At 51.1% G+C, this 27434-nt stretch overlaps 1 protein-coding gene and 1 pseudogene across 6 annotated transcripts; both read right to left on the bottom strand.

Moving 5' to 3' along the window:
- Window positions 1-1491: 1491 nt before the first annotated feature.
- LOC110295453 lies at window positions 1492-2132 on the bottom strand (annotated as a pseudogene).
- A 6067-nt stretch (window positions 2133-8199) lies between these two features.
- On the bottom strand, window positions 8200-24501 carry Slc4a3 (solute carrier family 4 member 3). 6 transcript variants are annotated; one of them, XM_029479276.1, is made up of 23 exons: window positions 24419-24501; window positions 23670-23769; window positions 23193-23358; window positions 22378-22655; window positions 22165-22280; window positions 21516-21712; window positions 19934-20082; window positions 19651-19831; window positions 19234-19369; window positions 18795-18978; window positions 18362-18461; window positions 17785-17969; window positions 17111-17336; window positions 16750-16968; window positions 16288-16436; window positions 15914-16108; window positions 15487-15705; window positions 15128-15217; window positions 14522-14688; window positions 13643-13896; window positions 13189-13358; window positions 12828-13001; window positions 8200-11850 (listed from the first exon to the last, which is right to left on the bottom strand). In XM_029479276.1, exons 2-23 carry the CDS (start codon window positions 23718-23720, stop codon window positions 11773-11775), a joined length of 3684 nt encoding a protein of 1227 aa, XP_029335136.1. In that variant the 5' UTR covers window positions 23721-23769; window positions 24419-24501; the 3' UTR covers window positions 8200-11772. The 6 variants fall into 6 exon arrangements, with proteins under 6 accessions (XP_029335136.1, XP_021014188.1, XP_029335129.1 ...); XM_021158529.2 differs by lacking the exon at window positions 24419-24501 and adding an exon at window positions 24203-24315 and having other exon boundaries at window positions 23670-23812; XM_029479269.1 differs by lacking the exon at window positions 24419-24501 and adding an exon at window positions 24203-24315.
- Between the last annotated feature and the right edge of the window lie 2933 nt (window positions 24502-27434).

Here is a 27434-nt window from a genome sequence, read left to right as displayed (position 1 = left end):
GTGCTCCTCAGAACCTGCTGAGAGGTGCTCCTCAGAACCTGCTGAGAGGTGCTCCTCAGAACCTGCAAAACGTAGGTGTTTGGACAAAATCCATGTTGGAGAGAAGCCCTGCGTGTATAGTATTAAGAGATGAGCTGGTCAGGTGAGTGCATGACGACAGTGCTGACTTTGTGTATGAAATGAGTGCCTCTGTACCAAAGAAAGTCTTCTAGCCCTCCTCTCCCCTTTTTACTGTGTGAGGAAGCAGCAACAGGTGCCATCTTGGAAAGACACAACCCAGCACCAGACACTGAATCTACTGAATTAAACTTCCTAGCCTCCAGGACCATAAGAAATAATTCCTGTACTATGAATTTCCTAGCCTACAATATTTTTATTGTATTTAATTATAGCGGCAGAGAAAGATAAGACCCAGCCCAAAACCTTAACCAGCTTTCTCAGTTGTCAAAACTTCTCCTCTGAGCCCACCTCCATCACTAAATAAAAGATCAAAGAAAATTGAAGTCTCTTCTTGTGAGGCGGGTTGCCTAAGTAGCTCAGCCTTGGAAACAACGCAGTCTCATAACTCATGTTCTCCTTCTCTACTTCCCCGTTCCCCAGACTCTTACAGTAATGAATCATTGCCCACTAAAGGAAAAGTTTTTATGTCCCTTAAGGCTGGCTTTGGAACATAGGAAAAAACACTTCTACACCTATAAAGTCTCACCGACATGCCTGTTGAAGCATGAGATGAACAAGGCAGACACCAAATAGACATACTGTCATATTTGGAGGTGTGGCCTTGTTGGAGTAGGTGTGTTACTGTGGGTGTGGGCTTTAAGACCTTTTTTCACTCTAGCTGCCTGGAAGTCAGTTTTCCACTAGCAGCCTTCAGATGAAGAGGTAGAACTCTCAGCTCTGCTTGCACCATGCCTGCCTGGATGCTGCCCTACTGCCCCTTTGATGATAATGGACTGAACCTCTGAAACTGTAAGCTACCCCAACTAAATGCTGTCCTTTATAAGACTTGCCTTGGTCATGGTGTCTGCTCACAGCAGTAAAACCCTAACTAAGACACATACCAAACACACACACACACACACACACACACACACACACGACAGCCAACTCAGGAGCACAGGATGATGGGATAGGGTAGAGGATGACGATATCTCAAGCCACAGGCAACTAAGGAGTGCTTAATGCAAGAGAAATAGACTTACTCAGGGAATACCAAACCATTTGCTTATCTAATACCAAAGAGCCCTAAAAACATACAGACAAGTAGCATTATATAGACTGAGCAGGTTATACTAAGGAATATATGTATATATATACACATATATGTGCATGTAACAGCAATTAATGAAAAAGAGGCCATGAATTTGAAAGATAGCAAGGAGATGTATAGAAAACGGTTTAGAGAGAGGACAGGGAAGGGGGAAATGATGTAATTACATTATACTCTTAAAAAGAAAAGAAAAAAATGTAAAGAGAGAGAGAATAGTCCAGCTAGTGATTGTTTGAAACCCAACGTATTTGGGTCTTGAGAACTAATAATTGTTTCATCAGATAGTCCTTTATTGAATAGTTTCTTGCTTCTAAACTAGCTGAGCATGCCATGGCACTACTGTTGACGTCATCTACGATGTCATGAGGGTGGCAGCCATCCACACTGCAGCCCACAGACTGTGCAGTACCTAGGGTCTCCTTGAAAGCTCCTGAAAGTTCTCTGCCCAAACATGGACATCACTTCTGGTGGGCAACGTTGACAGTCTCACCAAAGGTGACATTCCCACTGTGTTAGTGTTCTTCTGCCTCTTCCTGTCTCTTGCTGGCTGGTTCTTTGGCGGCTTTGATAATCAGGGTGGAGGCAGAGAGTACCACCTCAGTCTGGGCCTGCCTGTTCTGGATGATCAGTTTCACAGCAATCCTGAGACTTTTCCAATCACCGGTAACCATGGCAACGTCATCACCAACTGTTTTTGGAGGCAGACCCAGAGGACCAATCTTGGGGCCAAGGTGATTGTGGCACTGACCTATCCTCCAATGCACCTCAAGTACCCGACTTTGATCTTATAGGGGTAGAACTTGGGCAGCATGGCGGAGGCAGCTGGTGGCAGATAAATCTGGATTTAGGATAACCAAAGAAAGTTGCACCAGAGCCTCCTCCAAGCCAAAAGCCAAAAAGTGAGAATTAATATTTAGTTTATAGATTTAGGCATTTATAGCCCTTCCTTGAGCTTAAAGCAAATGAGGAATCTTATTGTCCTATTTATTTTTATTTATTTTTGAGACAGGGTTTCTCTGTGTAGCCTTGGCTGTCCTGGAACTCACTTTGTAGACCAGACTAGCCTTGAACTCAGAGATCTGCCTGCCTTTGACTCCTGAATGCTGGGATTAAAGGCGTGTGCGTACCACCACTGCCCAGCTTATTGTCCTATTTACAATGCTAACAAATATTAACAGGCATGTTGAGAAGGCATTTGATTAATGCTTTGTCCCACTTATACACTTAATTAAACCTCTTTATCATTAGTAGTGTTTATAAATTTTATATATTTGATACTATGCTTGATCATAACTAAAAGGTCAAGAATCAATGACATATAATGAACTTGATTCCATTTTAGGTACTTCACCTGACTGACAAACTTCCCAAGGTACAAAAGTGATTTTTCAAATAGACTTAATAAATTGAGAATACAAATATATATATATATAACAGTGAAACATAAATTCTGTTAAGTGCTACAAAGTTGATAAAATCTTAGATTTCAACTTGAAAAGAATCACACATAGCAAGAAGAGTACAAATGTCACAGTAGAATGCTAAGTGTGATGTATTGTTGTAATAGGCCAAAGTCTTTTTCAAGTTGTGAGGTAAGCTATTATATATGTAAGCTATAACATATGCACCAATTGTTTATTTTGAAGAGATTAAAACAATAGTTTTATTCCCTTGAACATTAGCAGCCTTAATTGTAATTGCTCCCAGGGCTACTCAAATGTCTACCATGAAGAAGATGGTACCTTCCTCTCTCGGCTGACTGAGGATGCTAACAAGCTAACAAACTAAGAATTCTGACTCGTCAAGCCCTAGTTTGAGTCGATTTCTAATTTAAAGATGCAGGTTGCTGAGCAACGCATCCCCTTAGATTACCAAGCCAGTCCACAATATCCACCCAGGTATTACACCTAATTTGGTGTTTATTTAACCTTGAAAGCATAGAACTATGTATTTGTTCATTTATCTCTAAAGAATCTTTTGGGGTGGGAGAGATGGCTCAGTGGTTAAGAGCACTGACTGCTCTGCCAGGGGTCCTGAGTTCAATTGCCAGCAACCACATGGTGGCTCACAACCATCTGTAATAGGGTCTGATGCCCTCTTCTGGTGTGTCTGAAGACAGCAACATTGTACTCATACACATAAAATAAAATAAAAAAATTTAAAAAGACTCTTTTGTCCTTGGGCTGGTGAGATTGTTTAGTAGGTAAAGTACTGACACATAAACTTGAGACCAGATGGGCAGTACTCTGTGAAAAAGCCAGCAGCACAAGTCTAGAATCTCGGGATCCGGAAATCAGAGACATGAGTAGTGTTTGCTGCCTGGTGAATCTAGCCAGACCAGTGACTGCTACTCCAGATTCAGCCAGAGATCTAGCTCCAAAAATAGAGTAGAGAGTGATTTAAAGGCACTCAACTTCACATGCACAAATACCCATACACAGGTGAACATATACATAGGCATACATACCATATGCACATATAAAAGAATCTCTAATTCTTTTCATATACTTTTCCCTTTGGGGTCTTTTGTTTTGTTTTGACATTTTGTCATCTCTATATGATGCCTATAAGATCATACAACTCTGGACGTTAAAACTATCCACTGGTAGTTTTATATCAAAATATCTAGTTGAATTCTGATCATCTCTTACAGCTAAGTCTGAGACCCACAGTTGTTCTCCAAGGTCATGGCTGGCCCCACATCCTTTTCCTATCTTATCTTCTATGGCTCTAGAATTCCTGATTTTCTCAGACCTATCAAAGAAAGCTTCCCCAGAGTCTGCTCCATCTGAAGGGGCTTTAGGAAGAAGTCCCTAAACTATTAATTCCCTAGGGCAGCCTCCTTCCTACCTCTCCCAAGCACTCCAGTGATCAAGGTCATTTGGGAGAGCAGGGTCCTTGTAAGAGACACTGCAGCCAAATTCTGTATCTCCCAGAAGGAATTGACAGCATAGCCCAAGCTGCCAACTGGATTCAAGATTTCCAGCTTCTAGTCCTGACAGTCTGGCCACTCAGTCACAATGCCCTCGGTGACAGCAAAACCAGCAAAGGATGCTCCCAGATCACAACCCCAGCAAGGCAAACTGTCACATGTGGCTCTCTGTCACCTGGTAAACGGAAGAATAAAAATAGGCTTGGTTTCCTGCCTTGCAGCATTCGAAAATAAATATGCAAACTGTGCATTTGCATTTCGGTAGCAAGGAGAAGCAGTAATAAGAGATTACTTTAAACTGTTATGGAAATGAGGTCCAAAATGATTCACAGGGAAAAAAAAATACAAGCTTAGGATGGAGCTGTCAATTCTGACTTCATGTTAGACTCTCCGAGATTGAGGGAGGTATGTTTTTCAAAAGGCTAAAGTGAGAGTTCATCTAGCACATATGAGCCCAGGATTCCATCACTACTAACAGGTGTGTGTGTGTGCGCGTGCACACACACACACAGCCTGTAGAGTAAGGTGCAGATATTAAAGTTTATTAAAAACTAAGTGGGGGCTGGTGAGATGGCTCAGTGGGTAAGAGCACCCGACTGCTCTTCCAAAGGTCCGAAGTTCAAATCCCAGCAACCACATGGTGGCTTACAACCACCTGTAATGAGATCTGATGCCCTCTTCTGGTACGTCTGAAGACAGCTACAGTGTACTTACATATAATAATAAATAAATAAATAAATAAATAAATAAATAAATAAATAAATAAAAAACTAAGTGATTCCAATGCACATACAGAATAAACCCCTGGCCTGAAAAACAATTTCTGACACCTCTGACACATGATCGTCATGATTTGTGCCGTATGCACCTGCTAAATGTCCAGTTCTCTCTCTACACCAACTCCCTTTATTTTTGCCTCATAAATTTACTTCAGCTTTACCCTGTAGCTGCAGAATCACAGAGCTGCTGTGCTCCTTCAGTTTCTCTCTACATGTAAAGTCAGCTACCCACCAATTTACAGACTCTCCAAATACAATGTCAAGCAAGCTACCATAAGCACCACTACTTGTGCCCTCCTCCACTAGGGGAAACAGTGCCTAATCTCGAAAAGTGGAAAGAGCCCAGGGCTGTGGATATTTGCTTTGACACGAGGTAATCATTTTAAAATGTTCACAGGCCAGCAGGACGGCTGAGCAGATAAACGCACTTGCTGCCAAACCTCATGATCTGAATTTGATTCCTGGACCCACGTGGTTGGTATGAAAGAACCAGCCCCCTCAAGTTGTTCGCTAACTTCCATACACACACACACAAACACACACTCACACACACACACACACAGAAATATACTCATATACACAATAGAATTTTTAATTAAAAAAAATTTATGGTGGAGTGTGGTGGTGTATGCCTTTAATCCCAGCACTTCAGAAACCAAAGTAAGCAGATGTCTGTAGGTTCTGGTCTACAGAGTGAGTTCTAAGACAGCCGAGGCTACATAGAGAGACTATGTCTCAAAAGAACAACAAAATTTAATGTCTGTCCCAGTTGTAGTGGCTCACACCTATAATCTTAGCACTCAGGAAGGCAGGAGAAAAGCCTGAGCTACAGAGAGGGCGCCAAGCCAGTCAGAGCATACACAGACACATGCACACACATGTGAGCACACACACAAACTAAAATAAAATAAAATAAAATAAAATAAAATAAAATAAAATACACCACTGCTCTTAATTAGCCACTCTAAGCTTTAGTCTGGGCTAGAGTTCCTTGGGAGACAATTTTCCCAGAAGTCTGTTCTTCCTAAACTCTCATCCACTTGCTTCCTTCTACCCAACACTTGGAAAGCTGAGCAATCTCCCTCAGCTACTTAGAATGTGAAGATGCAGCAGTCTTTCATGGTGAACTGTCACAGCACACAAGGAAGGCACAGCGGGCCAGCTCACCTTCCACCTGAACCACTGCAGTCTACAGGGCATCTAACTACACAGATGGAACCTGGAAGGCTCAGGGAAGTAGGAATCTGCTACCTACTCACTAACAACTCCTGCCTATGGATAGACTCCTGATCTCAAACAGAAGGACTCCACGGGTAGGTAGACACTCCAGGCACCACTGGACTTCCAATTCCTTCTAAATAATGAACGTAGAACCACTATGAGAGGAAGCCAGAAGGCAGAAAGGCCCTGTCTGGCCCTTAAAGTGTACTCCAAAGATCCACAGGATGAGAGTATTTGGGTCTGGGCTTAAAAGCTCATCAAGGCATAGATTCCTGGGCCTCGCCATTTCCTTTGCATGACTTTTTTTTTTTTTTTAAGATTTATTTATTATATGTAAGTACACTGTAGCTGTCTTCAGACACTCCAGAAGAGGGCGCCAGATCTCGTTACAGATGGTTGTGAGCCACCATGTGGTTGCTGGGAATTGAACTCTGGACCTTTGGAAGAACAGTCGGGTGCTCTTACCCACTGAGCCATCTCACCAGCCCCTTTGCATGACTTTTGAGACAGGTTCTCACTGTATGGCCTCAAACACTGCTGCAGGCTCCCAAATGCTGGATTACAGATGTGCACCACCACAGCCAGCAAGAGTTAAAGACTTTATTACATTCCTTGGATGACTGAGATGCAGAGGGGCCCTATGACACATTGAGAAACTACCTGAGAAGACTGGAGGGGAAAAGAGAGAGCCTAACACTACCTCTAGTCATCCTGGCTTTGGGAAAAGTACCTACTAACACCCCACCTATGACTTGCCTGCCGAAGCTATAATGGAGAACATGATCTGAGTTCTGGTATTTTGAGGAGCTACTAGTAGAGTAGGAATCACAGACAGATCCAGAATCCATGAAGAGCAGGCTGACTTCCTGCTCTTCCTTTCTCATCTCTTGCAGCTCCTAGAAAACATGGTGCTACTTTCTCTCTATCCCTGCCAATGTCAGCTTGTCAAGCCGGCATGCAGGACAGCACCATCAACATCTCTTTCTCCAACTGTTACAGCTTTTATTCTCCTGCTCTAATGGCCATCTCGGAGGCCTACTGTGCTCATCGTTTCACAAACTCCTCTCCAAGCTGACTGATTCAACCTGGCTTCTCGAAGCTTCTGACTGAATTGTTCTGCTTGGCCTCAAACTAACTCTAGCAATCTGTTCTAATCTGGCTCCTTCTTATTGTCTGGCTTCAACTGCCTCTGCTGACCTGCACTGAACTCGTGAATGAACTCAACTCCACTGCTCTGCGCTTACTCTCAACTGAAAGAACCAAACTGACTGACTGACTGACTTTCAACTCACTCCTTTCTCTCCCTGCACTGCTCTTAAATAGCTCCTCTTTCCTGTACTGTTCCTGTGAGAGTTGGGTGTATGCTATCTCTGACTCATTCTGTCAAATCTTTCTCTGATTCAACACTTTGTCTGCCCCTCAATTAGACAGCGCCTTCAAACATGGCTGATTCCTTATAGAAACTAACCTTAGCTGCACTGTTTGGGATTAATGATGTGACCTAAGGGCATGTCTGTGTTCCAGCCAGAGCAGCCATGTGACTAGATTAAAATTCTACAAACTGACTCAGAAGAAAACCTGCACTGCCTCTTTGGGCTCTGGGGCATTATTTCTATCACAGTGAAATGGCAGCTTTAATAGAAACAAATATGAGAATTCTTTGAAAGGTCTATTGGTGTCACATGTGGCAATGCTGGATCCCAAAGGAGACAAGAGTTTAGAACCATGTGGTCCTTCCTACTCTGACATTTGTGCATCCCTCCCTCCACGATTTAGGCTTAGTCTCTGCCTATCTCACAGAAAGCACAAGCAATGGGTATAGGGTGGGTCTGGTGGCATTCGAGGAGACACCAAGCCACTCTAAAAGCAAGCCTGGTTCAGAGGCAAGCCTCTTCAGAAACCCCTTCCCCCTTCTCTCTTTGCAGCAGCTCTGTGCTCCACTGTTCCTTGCCCCCAAGCTATTACCCCCCCTCCACTTCTCTCCTGGGACCCTTGATATGGACGAGCTCTGGGCAACACTTTCCCATCACCTACAAACACTGTGATTCATCTGCCACCCAGAGACCATCCCAGTGACTGTCTGCTTAGTTAGCACTTGATAAAGCATCGTTCGATATTAAGAAACAGTTCCTAGAAAATTGAAAATAATCCCAGCAGCCCACTCAGTCAGTCTTCCTCACAGAACATAAATCCTATGAATATTGGAGCCTGTGCTTTTTTTCCCCCCACAATGGATGAGACGTGCAATGGATCAAATTCAAATGATTGAATAATTTATCTGGAAACCAAATTCCTCACTCTGCATTTTCTAATTTGCCACCTTGGATTCAGGCCACTGGTGGGCACTGCCAGAACCTGTTTTTGCTGGTTATCAGCAATGGCTTCATTGAGAGCTGAGCAGCAGGCTGTGTTTAGTACAGGTGCCCTTGAGTTTAGCTTTGTCTCCCCGTTGCTGCTTAGAATTCCCTTTGAGAGTGCCAAGTGTCAACAGCCATGGTGATCATTTGAGTCACCTGATATGATACAAGAAGAGATGTCACCTGGCCTGCCAAATGGTACACATTATTGCCAGCTTCTGTGCCCTAAAGGAGGTGTGTAGGGCAATATGAGCAGATGGTCCACTGCTCCGACAGTCAGAGGCTGTCACAGGATCCTCAGCTGTCTATGTGAGCTGAATCCTCAGCAGGAGGGAAGGGACAGCCACCTTCTTTGTACAAAGAAAACGTGTTAGAACTCTAGACTGGAAATGGGCTTGAACTTGTCCAAGGATAATGAAAACCCTGGGCACTTGGCCAAGGTGTGACTCTTGCCCATAATCTGACTCTGAAAGTTACAAAAGAGTATAGATTGTTACCCCCAACCCTGACCCCAACACTTCACACATGCCTACTCCCTAAGCCTTTTCCAAGGATGCTGGGCTGGGTGTTTAGTAGACCATGACCTTTACCTCCTTCCTCAACTTCTGTTGGAAGAATCCCTTCCTTAAGGAGACATAAACAAAGTCTACCCCCACCTTACAAGGTCCCAACAACAAACTGAAGTAGGATCCTACAAAGTTCACTCTGGGGAACCCGCCTGAGTTTATTGGTCACAGGGTACATGCTGGCAAGGAACCCAGCATGGAGGATGGCTTTCCCATACATAGGCAAATAAACAAAGCACCCTTCTGTTAGTTAGCCTTTCCCAGCAGACATACTCTCCCTGCTAGAGACCTAGCATCTCCCAAGACCTTGAGGTTGTGCCCCCTGAACACACTAAGTGCAATCAAGGCAGAACTGCACACAGATGGCTTTGAGAAGAGGTTACAGTCTCTAATGACCTTGCCCAAACCCTGTTCTGAGGAAAGGTCAATGGCCCACAGGCCTCTCCTGTTGGTCTCTTGCAAGCAAGTACAACTCATCTGATCATGGCAGCTGGGTTGTTTTTTTTTTTTTTTTTNNGGGGGGGGGGGGNATACTCCAGAACACCTGCCTTATAATACCCACCCCATCCCCCCTCAAGCCATGCCATAGGAACAGAACACCTCTCTACTGATGTTCCGCTATGCTTTTTTTTTTTTTAATGTCCTCAAAGGTCCCAGGCTCTTGAGAGGATATGGCCAAAGGCCCAGTCAAGGAATGGTCAGTTGAAACATGGGACTGTGGGATAAATTCCAAATGTCCTCTAATGACGTTCAGTCTAGTCACCCAGGCCCAAGCCTGGATGTATGTCATGGTCTCGACATCCTGTCTCTTACAGAATCATCCTAGTCTCCACTCCGCTCCCTAGCAGCACCCTTCCGGGCGACTTTTAGGGCTGTGGAGAAAGCCCTGCCCAGGGCCCCACCCCAGAATTGCATCTTCTGCGAGGCTCCTCCTAAACTTCAGCCCATCCCCTGCAGCTCCAGTATCCTCACGTTATCCGTTTCATATTGGTTGTCATGGCTACCCGACTCAAATTTCATATTGTTCTCACCTTTTGTTTTGAGGCCAGAGGGTCTCCTCACTTCACTGGACATCACCTGCTACTAACCCCGACTAAGATCTCCACGTGGATCCTCTTCTTCTCACTTGCAGGAGAGGGCTCCTGGGAAAAGCAGGCTCCTTCATGGAGTTGTAAAGGAATCCCCACAACAGAAGAGCCAGCCAGCAGCCAATACCCAGAAAGGGTTCCAGGTTCTCCCAGAAGCCTGTCGGCCAAGCCTAACGTTGATAAGGTCGGGCCCTCTGTGTGTGGGAGACCTGCTCCACGCCTGCCTGTGATCTAGGCTTTACATCTGACTTTTGTTTTGATCCCTGGCAGAGTATTTTTTACATTCAACCTTGGCATGGTCCATCTACCAAGACTTTTGTGTTCAAATAGGCTAAATGAGCCAGTCAAAGGCATGAAGCATCAGAGAGCAAGGATGGGTGGGCAGCTGGGATGAAATGCTTAAAACATGATGATAGCCCGGTTACTGTTGTCTCTGTTCTGCTCTGCCTTAGGAAAACAGCAAACATCTCTGTGTCCCCTGCCTGCCCCAGGCACCAGCTGTAGGCCTGAACCATGACAGAAAAGGAGAGGTCAAATCGGATAAAGATAGGAATGCAGAACCAGCTCCAGAAGGAAAGGATTATGTGATGCCAAGGCGTCATTAACCCTGGATGCTTGGAGCCGCAGACCGCCATGAACCTCCCAGAATCCTTTGGAACCCGCTTAAATGAACCCTGGGATTAAATCGGACCCGCCAGGTGGCAGCCTTCCCCTTGCTCTGCCGACAGAGCCTACAGTGCGCAAAAACCACCGCCAGAGGGCTACACAAGGCCGGCAGGCTCCAGGCAGCTGGTTACCTAGCAACTGTGACGCAACGGGTCCTGTTTCCACCCCCCTCAAGGCCTCCCAGGTTATTTCTGGCAAAACAGACTGTTGCACAAGGAGTGGCTTCAGGAATCCTAGAACCGCTTCCCGCTTAAGCCAGAAGGATCTAAAATGGTCCAGCGGGCCCCCAACCCCGCGCCATCCTGGCGTCTAAGGGGCTGAGCCGCTACCTCTGCTTCCCAGATGCATTTCCCGTGCAGCTTTGTAGCCCCACAGGACTGAAGTCACCCTGATTTCCCTGGTGGCTAAAGGGAAGCAGCGCCTCCTTGTCCCCTCCTTTCTAATCCAGGGCTAGATTAATGGGCATGTGACCCTCAGTAGACCTTGAACCTCCTGTTCTTCCGCTATACTGAAGGGAGCTAAAGAAGGGAACAGCAAGACCCAGCTTGGATTTTCAGTAGTCTTGAATCTACCTCTCCCCCTCAAGCCCTCTCTGTCCTCTGCTTCAAATCTCTTCCAGTTTGGATGGCCCTGGTAACACTTCAGGTAGGTAAATGTGGCCTGAGAAGCCACAGGCGGCACCAAGAAAATGAGGCAGACACAAGACACGGAGTGTGTTGTAATGACTTCAAAGCCGGTGCCGCCTGGGCTGTGAAAGTCAAGGGGCCACTGGCCTGGCATAGGCAGTGACTCCAGGCACATCCCTGGGTCTGAGGAATGCCTGGCCCTGGTGCTGGGTTCCTAGGGTCTGTGAGTCGCCAAGGTGGGGTCTCGGAGGGGCACCATCCTGCGGGTCACACAGGCATGTGCAGCTCATTGTACTCGTCCTGACCGTCCTCGTCAAAGTTCGGCTCGGCATCTTCAGAGTCCAGCTGCAGAAGAGAGCACGGGGTTGGGAAAGGCAGGGGGACAGACAAACGTTTCTCCTGTTCCTCGCATCCTCTTCTCAACACCTATTCTCTCTCCAGGACCCCAGCTTGAAGTACTTCCCTGCCTCAAACCTTCATTTCCCAATCACCCAGAATGCCCAAATGGACTTGTACAATACCAACAGTGACACAGGATGCGTATGCCTAGGATCCTGGGATCCTGGCGCCTCTGTGCCCCATATCTGAGCGTGAAAGAATTGCAAAAATCGGACTGTGAGGTGACTCAGCAGATAAAGGTGCTTGCCACTAAGCTTGATGACCCAGCTTCAATCCCCAGGACCCACGTGGCAGAGAGAGAACCTCAGCCCATACACATAAAATACATTTTAAAAAGCCAGGTGTGGTAGTGCACGCCTTTGATCCCAGCTGAAGGCAAAGGCAGGTGGAGCTCTGTGAGCTTGAAGCCAGCCTGGTCTACAGACCGAGTTCCAGGTCAGCCAGGGCTACACAGAAAAAAATCTGTCTTGGAAAACAAAAACAAGCAAAAATGCTGAAGAAGGAAGAGGAGGAGGAGGAAGAGAGAGAGAGAGAGGAAGGAAGGAAACATGAAAAAATGTAAGAAGAGCAAAAAGATGTCCTTTGCTATAGCTGACAGAAACAGGGCCCAAGACTGATGTCTGTGCAATCCCATCCATACGCAGCCTGCAGCCAGGTACTTTGCTTAAGCACACTGTCCACAGCAGGCCTGTCTTGTTCTTCTTAAAGCCTCATATCAGCAGCTTTACCTCGATTCGTAGTTAACTCTCCCACCAGTTCTTCGGTAGACACAACAAGCCCACTATACCAGTGAAAACAGCACTTCCGAGCATGCAGTAACTTTCCCCAGTTCACACAAACCAGCAGGAAGCCAGGTATCTAAATCAGTGCCCAACCGCCTTAATCCTCCTAACCCCCAGCCACCCCAAGCCATCAGCCCTTACCGCCTGCAGCTCCCTGTCCTGGAAGAGCCGGGGCAAAAGGCAACGCCTCAGAGGCACCGTGAGCAAGAGCAGGAAAGGAAAGGCCAGCGAGGCCGCCGTTGACTTGACCACCCAGAGAAGTGCAATGCAGCCCAGCTGGATGCAGGTGAACAGGTGCATCCGCCATGTCTTCACCTGGGGTACAGGCTTAGTCTCATTACACCATGGCCATTCAGGCTCCACCCACACCTCAGGGAACATGGCTCTCTGGGTCCCAGTTATCTTTATCTTCTTCCTTCTGCTCATCCCTAGCCAAGGAGTCCCTCCAGACCCAGTCCCATCAACTCAACCATGTCCCCAACTCCATGCATCTGGGCCTGACCTTGGTCACGTAGGGCTGCTCAGGATGATGCTTTGCTGGCATGAAAATGAGCAGCAGACGTTGGGACAATTGGATACCAGACAGTGATGTGACGCCCATGTACAGGAAAATCCCGAAAAGTACAGCCAATGGGATCCGGCGCAACACAGCTCCCATGACGATAGACAGGCCTAGGGGAGGTAACACAGATCTGCCTACCCCTGGCCCCTGCCCTGCCCAGACAAAGGGCCTGGTAAGGGATTTGTTTATCTGACCAATCTGGGCCTTCTTGACAGAGGTGGATCGGGACAAAGGGGAAGCAGGGAAGAGTTCCCAGTGTGAGGAGACTGGCTGGAGACCTGGCGGGTGGGCTAAGCATACTGCACCTGCAGATTCAGGAGGGTCAAGCCCAGGATGAGAAGCTCAAGCCACTGGGCCCAAGAAAGCAAATCTATGGGGAGACTCCAGTGCTCACCCACGAGGCTGGCAATGAGCACCCCGGTGACCCGCTGCTCCCGCACCTCCTGGATCTGGGGCTTGTCACCGGGCGCAATGGCAGTCCGCATTACCGTCAACGCGTTGACATGAGTGACAGAGCGCACAGTGGCAGCTGTGAGCCAGGGCAAGCCGAACAAGCCACAGAGGCCGCCCAAAGAGCCAATCAAAAGCAGGTCAAGATGGAAGCCGGAGCCCTTGAGTAGCCTCCGTGCCTTCTGGCTGACAATGAGCCTGTGCAGATTGAAGGAAAAGGAGCTAGCTAGCAGGCGGACCTGCCACGCTCGCTCGCACACACACCGTTCACCCAAGGCTTGTGGGGAGGGGAGCCCTGAAGACGACAGTTCTCCCCGGACCTGCCAGCTTCCTCTTTCACATTCCCAAATTAAAGTTCTCACACTCCAGTAAACCTGAGCCAAATTCTCATGCTGCGAACATTTAAAGCACCACAAAAGCCAGATGCCAGATCAGACCGTGTTATTTTGGTTTAACCAAAATGAGAAATGTGTGAGCATCGCTGGGTGACAGAACACCCTGACAGAATTCTGAGAACTTCCAAGTGCCACCCTGCCAGGGGTGATAGCAAGAAGCACCAGGTCAAACCCTCCCCCATAGGAGAACCATACCTGGGCCCACATGCCCACACCTGTTCCAGCCTGTTGCTCTAGCTCCCCATCCTCCTCCTCCTCCCCCTCCTCTCCTCCTCTTTCTCCTCCTCCTCCCCATCCCTCACTCATGCCAGATCCCAACAAACTCCTCACAGCCTACCACAAGGCATCACTAGACAGATAAGGTACCCGTGCCTTAACCCTGAAGCCAAGTCATCCGTCCATCTCCCCTCCCTCTCCAGCCCTCTCACGCAGTGATCTGTGTCTCCATGAATATGAGGATGAGGACCAAGAGCGCGGGGACAGCAGCAGCCACCATCATCCATGGTGGGAAGGGGCGGGCACTGCCCAAGGGTGGGATGAACCATGTGCGCTTATGAGGGGAAGTCACTGAAAGCCCTGTAGGCACCGTCAGCTTCTGCATGGCAGGAAGGAAGACATGGGTCAGAGCCAGAGGCTGCCCACAGATGAGGTTTACATTGCAGCTGTTCCTACCAGAGTTCCCAGAACTCTCGGAGCTGCTGAAACTCACTTTCATTCTCCAAAGTCACTATTCCAGGAGCCGGCAGAGAACATAGCAATGGGATACCATCCCCCCCCCCCCCAGCTCCAAAGTTGTCAGGAGACCTGCTGTTGTAGCGACCTGGCACTCTACACCAGCTCACATTTATTCCAAATTCCTGCCACTTGGGATCATACACAGTTAGATGACCTGGGTAGCTCCTGGGTCAAACCTCACAGCAGTCTCTGATGTGGCCCAACATCTTGCCACTTGACTAAGAGAACTGGGCTGCTACCCGCTCCAGATCCTGGGGCTAGTGGAATTTAAGTGGCCACAGCAGATGGGGCAAACTCACCTGTGTGTAGGTGTCTGTGATAGAGTAATCCACAAGGACCATCACCAGGATGGAGATGGGAATGCCAAAATCCCCGATGATGCGCCGAGCCTGCCGAGGACAGCCAGGTTAGAAGCAAGGGGCTAAGGGACAGGAGACACCCCCTCCCACAACCCTTTCTGGGACCAAGCTAAGGCCAGAAATACTCTAAGGTGTGTCCCTCAAGGTGCCAGCCCCTGAGTGCCAGCCGCAGCTGAGAGACACTCTTGTTTTGTCGGGGTTGGGGGATTGTTGGGCCATTGCATTGGCCAAGAAGGGAGGAAGACTCTCTCGGGACCTAAGCCTATCAGGGACAACAGGAGTCAAGGGGAATGGAGTACCTTGCCCCCCAGGAAGCGGCTGTTCCTGAACTTGCGCAGGAAGAAGGCAATGAGGAACGTTCCCAGCATGAGAATGAGGGATAGCAGAGCTGTGTTGGGTTGGTTCCTCGGGCCTGGTGGTCCCTCTGTGGGGGGCAGGGCACTACTATTCAGTTCCAAGCCAGTCTCCAGGGCCTCATCCGGTGGGTAGAATGGCAGCAGAGGATGCTCTGTGAACACCTATGTGTAGGAAAGAGGATGCCTCACTCTCCGCAGGCAGATGACAAACCCAGCCCTGATCCCTGACGTCCCTTAACCTCCACCTCCCAACACACACACACACACAGAGCCCCTCTCCCCATGTCTTGCTCTCAGCAAGCCCCAGGCCTCCTTAGGTCAGGTACTATCTCCACCCTATCCCTACCCACCATCTTGGATACCACCACACCTTGTAGAGCTTGTGAAACGTCTCATAGATGAAAATTAGCGAAATGAGGAAAGCAAAGATCTCCTGGGTGAATGGTGAGATGTAGCGGACAAGGAAGCTGCCCTCTGCAGCCACCAGGGCCAGGACAAAGACCACCAGCCAGAGGCCCACCCACACTCGACCGGTGAGGTACTCCAGGTCCTGAGCTCGGCAGAACTAGAGATAGTAAGGAGGTTGGTTACCTACAGGTGGACCGTCTGCCCTGAGATTGGTACCTGTGGGATGAACAGGAGTAGACTCCAAGGATAAGAAGGGAGGCTACAGAGACCCAGCTCCTGGACACTCAGATAAGGGGCTGACAAAGGGCAGGAAGGAGGGGCAGTGACAGGCTTTACCTTGAAGAAAGCTTCTTCAAAGACCAGCAGAGGCCCAGAGAAGCCTACCACAAGCAGCGGCTGGGCCCCGAGCAGAGAGAAAAGGACCCCAAGCACAGCTGTGGACACAATCAGCTCTGACACGCCCATCAGCCCCTCTGTTTTCTCTCCTGGGGTGGAAAGGGGTTGGTAAGAGAGCCATAGCCTGGCTTTTCCTGTTCTGCCCCTTCCTCATCTGGCTCTCCAGCAAGTGCGGAGCAGCTCCCAGAACAACAGACAAGGCCTACAGGGATCCTGCCTTTACACCCTCATTTTAAACCCCACCCCACCCCAAATGGATCATTGGAGTCCTCGGGCCCTGTAGCTCCCTAAGGGAGTTGCAGCTTTCCTATCCCCCGCTATCCATCGACCCTCTAAGTGATATGAGCCAGAGACCCCTATGGGTGCCATCCGAACCCCCGACAGTGACCCTGAGAGCCTCACCTAAAAGCCCCCCAAAGGTGATAGCAGGACTGAGGGCCGCGAAATAGATAAAGAGCACAGCAGCCACACACTGGGAGTGCAGAGCATCCCGCAGGTCACTGGGGTAGTGGGGGTAACGGCGCTTCACATCCCGCACTAGCCCCCCAAACACTGAGCCTGTCCGCTGCAGGGGATCATCTTCAGAGGTTGCCTCGGAGCCCCCCATCTCCAAAGACAGCTCTGGGGAAACGGGAAAGATTCTGATGAAACTCAGGCCACTCCATCCTGTCTGAAGGCCCTGGCTGCGTTCCACACAGCACTAGGGGCAGTGATGGTAAAAGCGTACAGGACTCGGAGAGGCAGGAGTGGGCTGGGGTCTGACCTTTGCCAGGGGCAGCATAGCCCCCCCGGGTGGTCATCTCCACCTTGGTCTGTTCCCGCTCCCGCCGCTTCCTCAGCAGCTCTCGCTGGAAGGCAGCCACCGAACGTAGTAGGTCTCGGCCCTCCACCTCCGACGGGGGAATCACAATGCTGCCATCCAAAAACTCGCTGATGGCACCCAAAAGGTCCTGCCGGTCATCTGCCTGATAGGCAGCCTCGTGAAAGAGCTGGGAAGAGGGGATGGCTCTCAAGGATGGGCCGAGAGAGCCCAGGAAGGAGACTTCAGAGAGATCATATTGGGTCACAGAGATAGGGTGGAGAAGACAGATAGCCATATGCACCAGGCTAGTCTAGGAAAGGATTTCAGAACATCTCTGACTAGGCAGGGCCTGCATCCCAAACATCACCCAAGCGAGGAGACCGTTCTGTCTAAGGCCAGCCATGGTCAGCACCATCAGCACAGGACAGGGGGACAGTCCACATTTCCTACTACATCCAAGACATTGTGTCTGGGACTCTACTACTGTGTTACCACCTTTTCCGTGCACAGCCTAGGTTTCCGTTTTCTACCCTGAGCTAACAGCTTGCCAACTCCACTCCAGAGATAGACAGCTAGGGAACAAGCAGGAGCCAGGAGACAGGCCTAAAGAAGCCATCCCAGATTACAGGACCAACCTTGTCAGACATGAGTGTGGCAATGGAGCGCCCTAATTCGTGATAGTCAGTGCTGGTATGGCTGGGCCCCAGCATCACAAAGAGGAAGCGAACAGGCACGGGGACCTCCAGCACAGACTCCAAGAGAACAGCCTCGCTGAGCCGCACAAAAGCTGCCGCCGGCTGCTCCAAGAAAGGCACGCAGCCTGAGGAAGACAAAACCCGTGATGGACAGGGGGACAGTCGATGGACAGGGAGACAGTCAAAGCAGGCTCTGGGAGGGAGACCTGGGTTCTTCTGTACAGTGGGGCTGTTGGATACTGCGAAAGAAACCTCGGATCTCAAGTACCCTGTTCGCTTATGTGTTTATATCCACATAGCAGTCACCAAGAGGTGGAAAGTAAGGGTGTCTCATAAGGATTGCATTCCCCCCTAATTCTTACAGTGGTGCTATATATTAAACTACCCATAGTCCAATATGGCAGGAAACTGGGATTGGAGAAGATAGGACTCAGTAGCTTCCTCTAGAGGCCCAGGGGCACAGACCATAACAGAGGACATTCAGCACGCCCTGCCTCCAGCACCCGGCCCTCCTCACCCACAAGCACGACAGTGGCCTCGGCGTCCTCCGGGATCTTCTCCAGCAGTTTCAGGCTTTTCCCTCGGTGACCGTCTCCCCCAGGCATGTGGAGGGGCTTCTGAGGACGCAGAACTGGAATAGGGCTGGGACCCAGCCTAGACACCACGGCAGGCCCTCCCAGCCCTCGTCCCAGCCCTGCTTCCTCTCTTAGGAGGACCCTGCCCTCTCCTCAATGCCCTACCCCATCTCAGCCTTATCAGCGGAATGGCTCCAATGGGTCAGTCACATCACCACACCAAAACCCTGTATCATCAGCACAGGGAGCCCTCTGGTGCACCACCCACAGACACACAGCATGCTCATCGCGGTGCCAGGCATCCAGCCTTCCGGATCTCAACTAAACTGGGCATCTTCTAAGTTCCCAGGCTCAGGCCGGGCAAGGTACACTAACCTCCTTAGCATCAGGGTCATGTGGCCACAACGGGGCTGGCTCTCCTTGGTCATCAGCCATGGTGGGGACCGCACCATCAGGGCCATGACTAGGAGTTGGGTGGTGATTCCCCAAGACTGAGTTCACACTGGAGCTTGACGGATTTCGAGGGAAAAAGCCACTGTCCTTGTCATCGTTGGGATGGCTAAAGAAAGGGGCAAGGTACATTGGCGAGGTACAATGTTAGACTGGGATCACAAGGAGGTGAGAAGTGAGGGACAACAGCCTGCAGCCCTTCTTAAGGTGACAGCTTTTTATTGGTTAAGGCTGTAAGAAGACGGAAGGGGAATAAGCTCCCATCACATTGAGTAATGCAAGCTCAGTCTGAGACCCCCTGAGAAGAGACAATGACCCTAGGACAGCTGAAGCAGACAGAGCCCTCGTCCTCAGCCCCTCACACCTGTGTTTCAGGAGTAGAGTCCTCAGAACACTAGCCCTGTCCTCAGGCCGGATCTGGTCAGATACAATCATGGTCTCCACCACAAGGTGAGCGATACCCGGCAGGGTGGTCTGTTCCAGGTCCAGGAGAGCCGCTCCTAGGACACAGTGAGGGAAGGAGCCGCCCAGCCAGAGGGGAGACCACCCCAGTGCAAACTGAGCTGAGGGCCAATGCACTAACAGCAGATACATGTCTTACAGGCATCTGGGGATGCATACGACAATGGGGGCCAAGCAATGGGAGTGAGTCACGGCCTAAGAGTGCAGGTGCAATGCATAGCCCTGCCCCTCGGAATTCCCAGAGTGGTCTCGACTCACTGGGCAGCCCAACATAGATGGCGCTACAGCAGGGAGAAATTGCCAGCCCAAGGAGCCCTACCCTGGGCAATGGTCCTCCTAAGTTCCAGCAGGCTACGGAAGGAGAGCGAAGCAACATGAGGCTTCCCCCAGCGCTCCGTCTCCTCCTCCACATCCTCCTCGAACTTGATCCAGCGTGCTGTCTCCCGCCAGTGTGGCTCCTGGCTCCGGTCCAACATCAGCTCATTCAGCTCCACGAACACCTGCAATAGGTATCAAGGTGAGGGCTCGGAGGCTGTCAGAGTTGGGACCGGCACAAAGGAGAAACACTGGATCCCCAAAGCAGACACCCTCGGGCTAAATACCTCATGAGGCCTCCGATCCAGCTTCTTCTTCTTCTTTTTCCTGCGCAAGATGGGCGCCAGGCCACTGGGGCTGCCTCTCCCACCCTGTATCCGGGATGGTTTCTTCACCAAGTGTCGCCGCACCCCGGGGTTATCCTCCAGCCGATGACCTGTGGGCAAGGTAGACGTGGGCCCTAAGGATCCATCTCTAGGTCATGGCCCACATGCTCCAGGCCCCTTTTGTACCCACTAGGTCCACCTGGCTGTAATCCCACACACATTCTCCAGGTGGCCATTTCACAGATGTGGAAACAGAGTCTCAGAAGAGGAAAGGCACAGTACAGAGCAACATTGTAGCACTAGCCAAGTCACAACAAAAGGCAGATCCCACTTAAGCCTTCAGTCCTATCCATACCCTGAAGTCCTTGCCACAACCTGTGGGGCCATGGGTCCAATTCTTGTCCCTAGACACCTAGTTCCCAACACTTTCATATCCACAGCACCCGAATCCCAGCCCCACTAGTGCCTATCAAACAAGCTTATGAAGGGCCGCTTGGTCATCTTCCCACCTGCCCAGACGAACAGCTGGAGAGAGGCTAGCTGCCTAGTTACTCACAAGCAGCTACCCCTGCCAGGGGGCTCGGGTGGCCCCTCATGGGCTCCCATAGGCCATAGTCTTCAAAGTCCAGTACAAACATTTCCAAATCCTCTGAGGCCACTAAGTCACCAGCGCTGGGGCTTGGATTCCTCCCAGAGCATTGGTCTTCAGTGTCCCCAGGCTTAGGACTCAGAGTCCCATTGGGCTCCATGACCTTGTCCAACGGGCTTGTCATTCCCCTGGTGGCCAAGGCCTCAGCCCTGGCTGTCCCAAGAATTGGGAGCCCCTGCCGGAGCTGCCTTTGCCCACACAGAGCTGGACGTGGTAAGGTTTCCTGCTCCCAACTCTCCTCGTCCCCCAAGTCTGATCCTGCCGTTATCAGCCCCCACCCTAGATCTGTAAATACACCCTCCTGATGAACCCCCCACTGCCGCTACCATCGGATTGTTCCTGTCCCTGTCCTCAGGCCCTGGCAACTTTCCATGACGTATTGAGCTCAAAGCCCTAACTCCCCCCACCTCTGCCCCCGCCCACACCCTGTGAATCTTAGGAGGAGGAGGAGGGCAGAAGACCAGCGATGCCCCTTGCCTGGGCACAGAGCCCCGTGGGTGATGACAGGTGGCACCAAAGCCAGGCACTGATAAGATGGAAGGAATGTGCCGAGATCACAGCCAGGCCAGGGCAAGGGTGGTAGGAAGGAGTGAGGGCAGCTGCAGGCCTGGCTTGGGAAGAGGTGAGGCCAGGCAGTGGCAGTTCAGCCCTCAGCCTCCAGGCAGGTGGGTTAACATGGAGTTTACAAAGGAAGGAGATCTCAGGAGAGCCCTCCTCCAAGAGGGTCGATTTATGCAATAGGTGACTCAGAGAGCACTCCCGAGTGACACTAAGGAAAACAGCTCTGGAAGAGCGGTGGCTTAGTCAGATGAAGCTCTCTCTGCCACAGGGCTACTGTGGAAAGGACTAGGTGGGGACACCCTCTTCAAGGTCCCGCCACGGGGTCTCACTCACTCTTCATGTCGTCCAGATCGGCAGAACCCAGCATTTGAGCCTCCGCCTCGTCAGTGGGCACCCGCTGCTCTGGCCCAGGGTTGCCCAGGGCACTGCCTGGACACAATCGCTCCCGCAGGTCATAGCTGGCTGATGGACTCCAGGGCCGGCTCTTCTCTGTGGAGATTCGGGAAGCCCGGGCCCGGGGACTAGGGGAGCTGAGGAAGTAACATGAGGCTTTAGGTTTAATGGAGAGAGGCAAGGAGCTGCTGAACTAATGAACTCTTATACTTCCCCCCCCCACACACACACACAGCCTCGAGAACAAGAGTGAATACAGAGGCCTCCTTTCCCAGCATGCTCATTCCTTCCCACTCGCTGGCTCAGCTTGTCTACCTGTACCCCTCTCTCTTCACCAACACCTCAGGCCTAGAGGACTCTTGGCCTCTTGGCTCTACACTCTCTTCTCCCCTCTTGCTCCCTCCTCCCACTTGTAAACCATGGAGTCGGATGAGACTCTCCTCACTCTCTCGGCTTTCCGGGTCATACCTACAGACACTCACTACTCAGGGTTAGGAATCAGGCAAGTGTCAGGGACTTGGGCCACCTGCTCTGGATTGCAGTGGGTTCTGCTCAGTGAGGGCTGGGTCCAGGGAGCTGGGACTAGTACCTGCCAGAGCGCTGGGGGCTCTGGTCAGATTGCAGGCCCACAGAAGGCAGGGCCTTGGCACAGGGAGCCTTGACAGGAAGACCTGGGCTGTCATCTTCATCACTTCCAATGGAGAACTGTGGACATACATGGACAGACTCATCACTCAGGAGCCACCTCGGTCACGTCAGGTCTTGACCAGCCAGCCCTCTGTCAGTGAGGAGGAGACCCTACCTTTGCTTTCTGTGGGGGACCCGGGGGTGGAGGCTCCACAGGCTCTGCCTCAGACTCTCCCTCTTCTTCCTCTTCTTCCTCCTCCTCCTCTTCTGCTCCAGCTCCCCCCTCCTCCTGGATAGGGGGTGTCCCTTCTGATGGGGGAGCAGAGGTTTTCTCTTTCTTCCTCTTCCTCCTGGTGTGCCGAGCAGAGGTGGGGGGCGGTCGCCGAAGCTTGTGGGGTGGAGGCAGGCGGGCTGAGAGCGGGTGATGGGTGTGGTGGGATGTGTGCCGGTGAACTGGAGGTGCAGGAGAGTAGGTTGAGACCCCTGAAGCAGAGTGGGGCTTCCCCCCACAAGGAGTTCACACCTTATTCTAGCGCTAAAACAAAGGCACCCCCAGTCTTTCTTCTAGAGCCAGGACACCCCTCCCAACTATGCATCCCTGCTCCTGTCATTGGTGAGGCCAGGTGGAGTGGGGACAAGAGTGACATAGAGAGAAAGTCGCAAAGGGGAGTCGGGAGATGTGGTACCGAAGAAAGAGAGAAGCTGAGGGAAGACACATCAGGAAACACAGTGGGGCAGAGGGTGAGTGGGACCCAGTGCACGATGAAGGTCACTGAGAGAGACCTCAGGCCCATCTCCCCTACATCTCCCCTGACAGGTGAACAAAGTGATGGTATGAGAGGCAGGATGACTTAACATGGCATGGTGGCCCAGCACAGCGTCCAGCACAGGATGACACTGAGTGATCAAGCCGGAGGTGAGCGCAGTAATGGTGGCGATGAAGGTGATGGTGGTGAAGGCTGGAGCACTAGGGGTCCCCAGGCTACCCACACTCAAAGTCCCGCTCGCTGTAGCTGCGGCTAGGCTTCTCAGGGTCCCAGGCCGGGGTCTTGCTGATGAGGTCCCCAAACCTGCTCACAGCCAAGGTCTTGCCCAAATCATCATCTTCCTCTTCTACATCTGGACCCAGAGGGGGCTCCTCCAAGGGCACCCGGACCTGCAGGCCAGATAGCCTCTCCTAAGAACACCTAATTCATGAACACTCCCCACCCACCCCCAACTCCATACTTCAAGGGCCTTCCCAACACCTTCACCCTTGCCTGCATCAACATCCCCAAAACACCCTCTGAGGGCTTCCCCCCAGGTTGTGGGAGCACCAGCCACAAGTGCATGAAATACCGAAGACCCCCTATTCCTCTACACCACCAACACAGCTCTACATCTGGATCTGGTGGTCCCAGGGTCATCCAGAGGACACCCCACCCATCCTGCTCCTCCTCCCCCACCCCACCCCCACGCATCAGTCACCTGGGGTAGGGGGGAGGCGCCCCCGGGCGGCGGGATCACCCCATTAGCCATGGCAGGGCTGAAGACTTAGGAGTCTCTCAATCACTATGGGACCCAAACCCTGGGTGAGAAGAAGGGGGCGCTGCAGAGACCTCTTGGGGAGCCTTGGGGAAGGAGGGCGGGGTCAGGAATCGCGCTCGTGGGCCCCCTCCGGGATGCTCCATCCCGGTGCCCAGCCCGCTCTCCCTTCCGAGGCCCAACCCGGTCCATGTTATTCCGCTGTCCCTACCCGGCCCGGCGCCCACGCCTTGCCTTTAAGTATCTCCGGGCTCCGGAACCTGCGGGGCTTGGGAGAGCCGCCGCGCCCCATGTCCCTCCCCGCAAGCTCCGGGGCGCGGCTGCCGGGTTCCCGTCCGGCCTCTCGCCGCGCAGAGCCCGGCCAGGCGGACGCAGGCGCCGGAGCCCCGCAGTCCACGGCTCCACCTCCTAGCACTCCGCTGTGCCAGCCCGCCGCCGCCCGGCCGCACAATGGGAGTGGACGATCCCTGACTTACCCCGACCAGGCTAGCGTGGGCCCCGCGCTCGGGTCCCCGCAGGATCCCACCTGCCCGCAAGACCCCTCTCCAGGCGCCCCACGCATTGCGGGGGGGAGGAGGGGCGGGTGCACGGCCCTAAATTCCCACAATCCCTCAAACACACTCCTCCACCTTGCTTTTAGCCACCCCTCCCTTTCCCTCAGGAGCCCTGGAGGAGACCCTCTTCGCACATACAAGCCTCTCCAGCTTGGACACGAGATCACAGACCCCTGAAAGCCATTGCCCTCAACACCTCCAGCCTCAGCTCAACTGATGTCCTTCAAAGGCTGGCTTCTGGCACAGGGCGCCACCCACCATTTGACCTTGGCACATTATCTACCCATCAGTAGCCAGAGGCAGCTGAAACAGGGGCATTCCAATTGGGCCAACCACTCTAAAATCCTGTGGCTAAGCTTTCACTGTTCCTCCGCCCGAATCCCGCCCCCGCTCCTCCAACCGTGGAGGACCTAGCTCACTTTCCAAGGTCAGAGAGATGTTCGCAAAGGGCACCTGGACCCCCACTGTGTTCTCTGAGTCTCTGAAACTGGGCATCTAGAATAACCCATGCCCATAAAAGCCCTGAATGACAGTCCGTTTAAGCCAGGCCCCTACACCTTAGAATAATCCATGCCCATAAAAGTCCTGAATGACAGTCCGTTTAAGCCAGGCCCCTACACCTTAGAACAAACAAAGGGAGAAGAAGTGGGGGTCAGCAGAAGGTGGGGTGGAAAGGAGGGGAGAGAAGCCTGTACTAAAGTACAAACTGCTCTGACCCCTGCCCTGTGCGATCTCAGCCCCACCCAAGGGAAGAGCCTACACACAGAGCCCTGGGGATTGCTTGAAGCAGCTGGTCACATCCCATCTACAATCAGCTTAAACAGTTCAGAATCCCCTGGCCAGAGAAATGATCCTGCCGCAACTAAGATGGATCTTCTGAGAGCGGAGCATGGAGGTACCCGGCTTTAATTCCATCACTTAAAAGGCTGAGAGCCCGGCAGTGGGGGCGCATGCCTTTAATCCCAGCACTTGGGAGGCAGAGGCAAGAGGATTTCTAAATTCGAGGCCAGCCCGGCCCACAGAGCGAGTTCCAGGACAGCCAGGGCTACATATTAAAACCCTGTCTCAAAAAACAACAACAAAACCCTATCAACGGAACAAACAAAAAAGCCAGTTTATCCATATCAATCCAGAGAATCCCAGACAGGCATGGCCCACCTGTGAGGTGATTCTAGATGTCATCACGTTGACAATTTACACTAACCATCCTAGGGAAGTATTATTCCTTTGGCTGAGAACATGGGGATGCAGGAAGGCATGTTCCCCCATAGAGGTTACACCTAGGAAGAAGGTTATCCACAAGTTTGGGCATCCTTGGTGGATTGCAGATGATGGCTGTCTGAGCCCCAGCCATTTACTCCAGACTTCTCACAGTCATCCGTGTTTACAAAGATGTCAGCGCTGGGTGTCAGCTATGCAGAAACAGGACATGTGAGTTGCCTTCCTAAAGTCAAGCCCATGAGGCCCATGGGCTGGTGTTGAATTGTGTCCCCTGAAACTCACATGCAAATTCTCAACGTCCATGACCTCAGAATGAGCCCTTATTTGAAAATAAAACCATTGTAGTTGTTAAGGGCATCCTGGAGTGGGGTGCGCTCCTTTGTTATCCAATATGGTGTGTCTATAAAAAGGGGAGATTTGGACACAGACACACACGGAAAGAACACTGTGTGAAGATTGGCGGCATGCCACCACAAGCCAAGGAAACTCCAAAAAACTGAGAGGCCTGGAACAGGTCCTTCCTGTGCATCTTCAGAGAGAACTGGGGTCTGCAGACACTTGACTTCAGACACTGTGATGCTGTTCTCTCTGTTATCCTTCATTGCAGCAGCCCCAGTGAAGTAACCTGTTGCCCCGTCCTTCACCCTGTGCCAGCTAACTTGGCCTTAAGATTTTTTTAAAGATTTGTTTGTTTGTTTGTTTGTTTGTTAATTATAAGTAACACTGTAACTGCCTTCAGACACACCAGAAGAGGGCATCAGATCTCATTACAGATGGTTGTGAGCCACCATGTGGTTGCTGGGAATTGAACATGACCTCTGGAAGAGCAGTTAGTGCTCTTAACCACTGAGCCATTTCTCCAGCCCTGGCCTTAAGTCTTAATGGAGCCATCCCTTGTTGGGAATACCATAGGAGGATCCCTTTCGCCTTCCTTCTGTTCTCTACATCTTAGTGCTGGACCCTCCCCCACAGCCTGGAAAACCATCAGGGAGTTTTATCTCAAGACAGCTTGAGAAGTTTTTGTCAACCTGGGAGCCCTAGGGTGCTGGGTTACATAACACACAACTTGTCCCTTAGAGATCCCAATCCAGAATGGATGTTGCACGTGGATTCTCCTCTCACTTAGGAGGGAACACCAAACTGGTCCCTTGGAGGCCCTCATCCCACCTGGAGTCAGGAACTTCAGCCTCGACTCCACAAGCATCTCCCTTTTATCATCCATGTCTCTGGAATAATGAGGTAAATCGTCCCTCTGGGAGGGTTTTTAGAAGGCCATGTTCCTCTCTCATTCTGGGGCAGGGTGGGCAGGTGGTGTTGACTCACCTACCACTTGCTTCCTGCTAGCTCATTCTATTCGATGTATTCCTTCATTACGCCTGCAGCTCTCTCGGCATTCTGCCTCCAGCATACCTGTACCTGCCAGTCACCCATTGGGAGTTCTGATAGGGACTTTACTACTGTGACAAGGATGGCCCATGCATGCATCATGGATGGCCCACTTTGGTGTTTGTTGGCCACCACTTCCGAAGCCTATGTATGCTTAAATGCTGACAGAAATGGTGACAGCAAAGACAGACAAAACCAGTGACAGACAGGTTCAAAACAAGAGCTACCCCACTCACTCTCCCTCATAATGTAGTCTGATTTGGACTTCTCACCTGCATGTTGATACTCCAGAGTGACTTCTTGGTACATGTAATGCCACCACAACCCATGTCCTCTGTCCAGGAAGCAAGATCCATTTTGGCATCCAGAGTTGGCTAGAGATACAAGTACAATTTTCACAGTTCCTCACAATTGAGCCAGGAGCCAACAGAATACATTTCTCTTAGAGCCATTCCCAAGAATGGCTTGGTCTTGGGGTCAAACATGTTAGAAGCTAGTCCAGTATAAAACATATCTGTCATCTATGGCAACCTAAATCTGTGACACC

The sequence above is a fragment of the Mus caroli genome, chromosome 1 (genome assembly GCF_900094665.2).
Source record: "Mus caroli chromosome 1, CAROLI_EIJ_v1.1, whole genome shotgun sequence".
Classification (NCBI taxonomy): Eukaryota; Metazoa; Chordata; class Mammalia; order Rodentia; family Muridae; genus Mus; species Mus caroli.
Note: the sequence above shows the minus strand (reverse complement) of the source record. Positions and strands in the feature narration are given on the sequence as shown.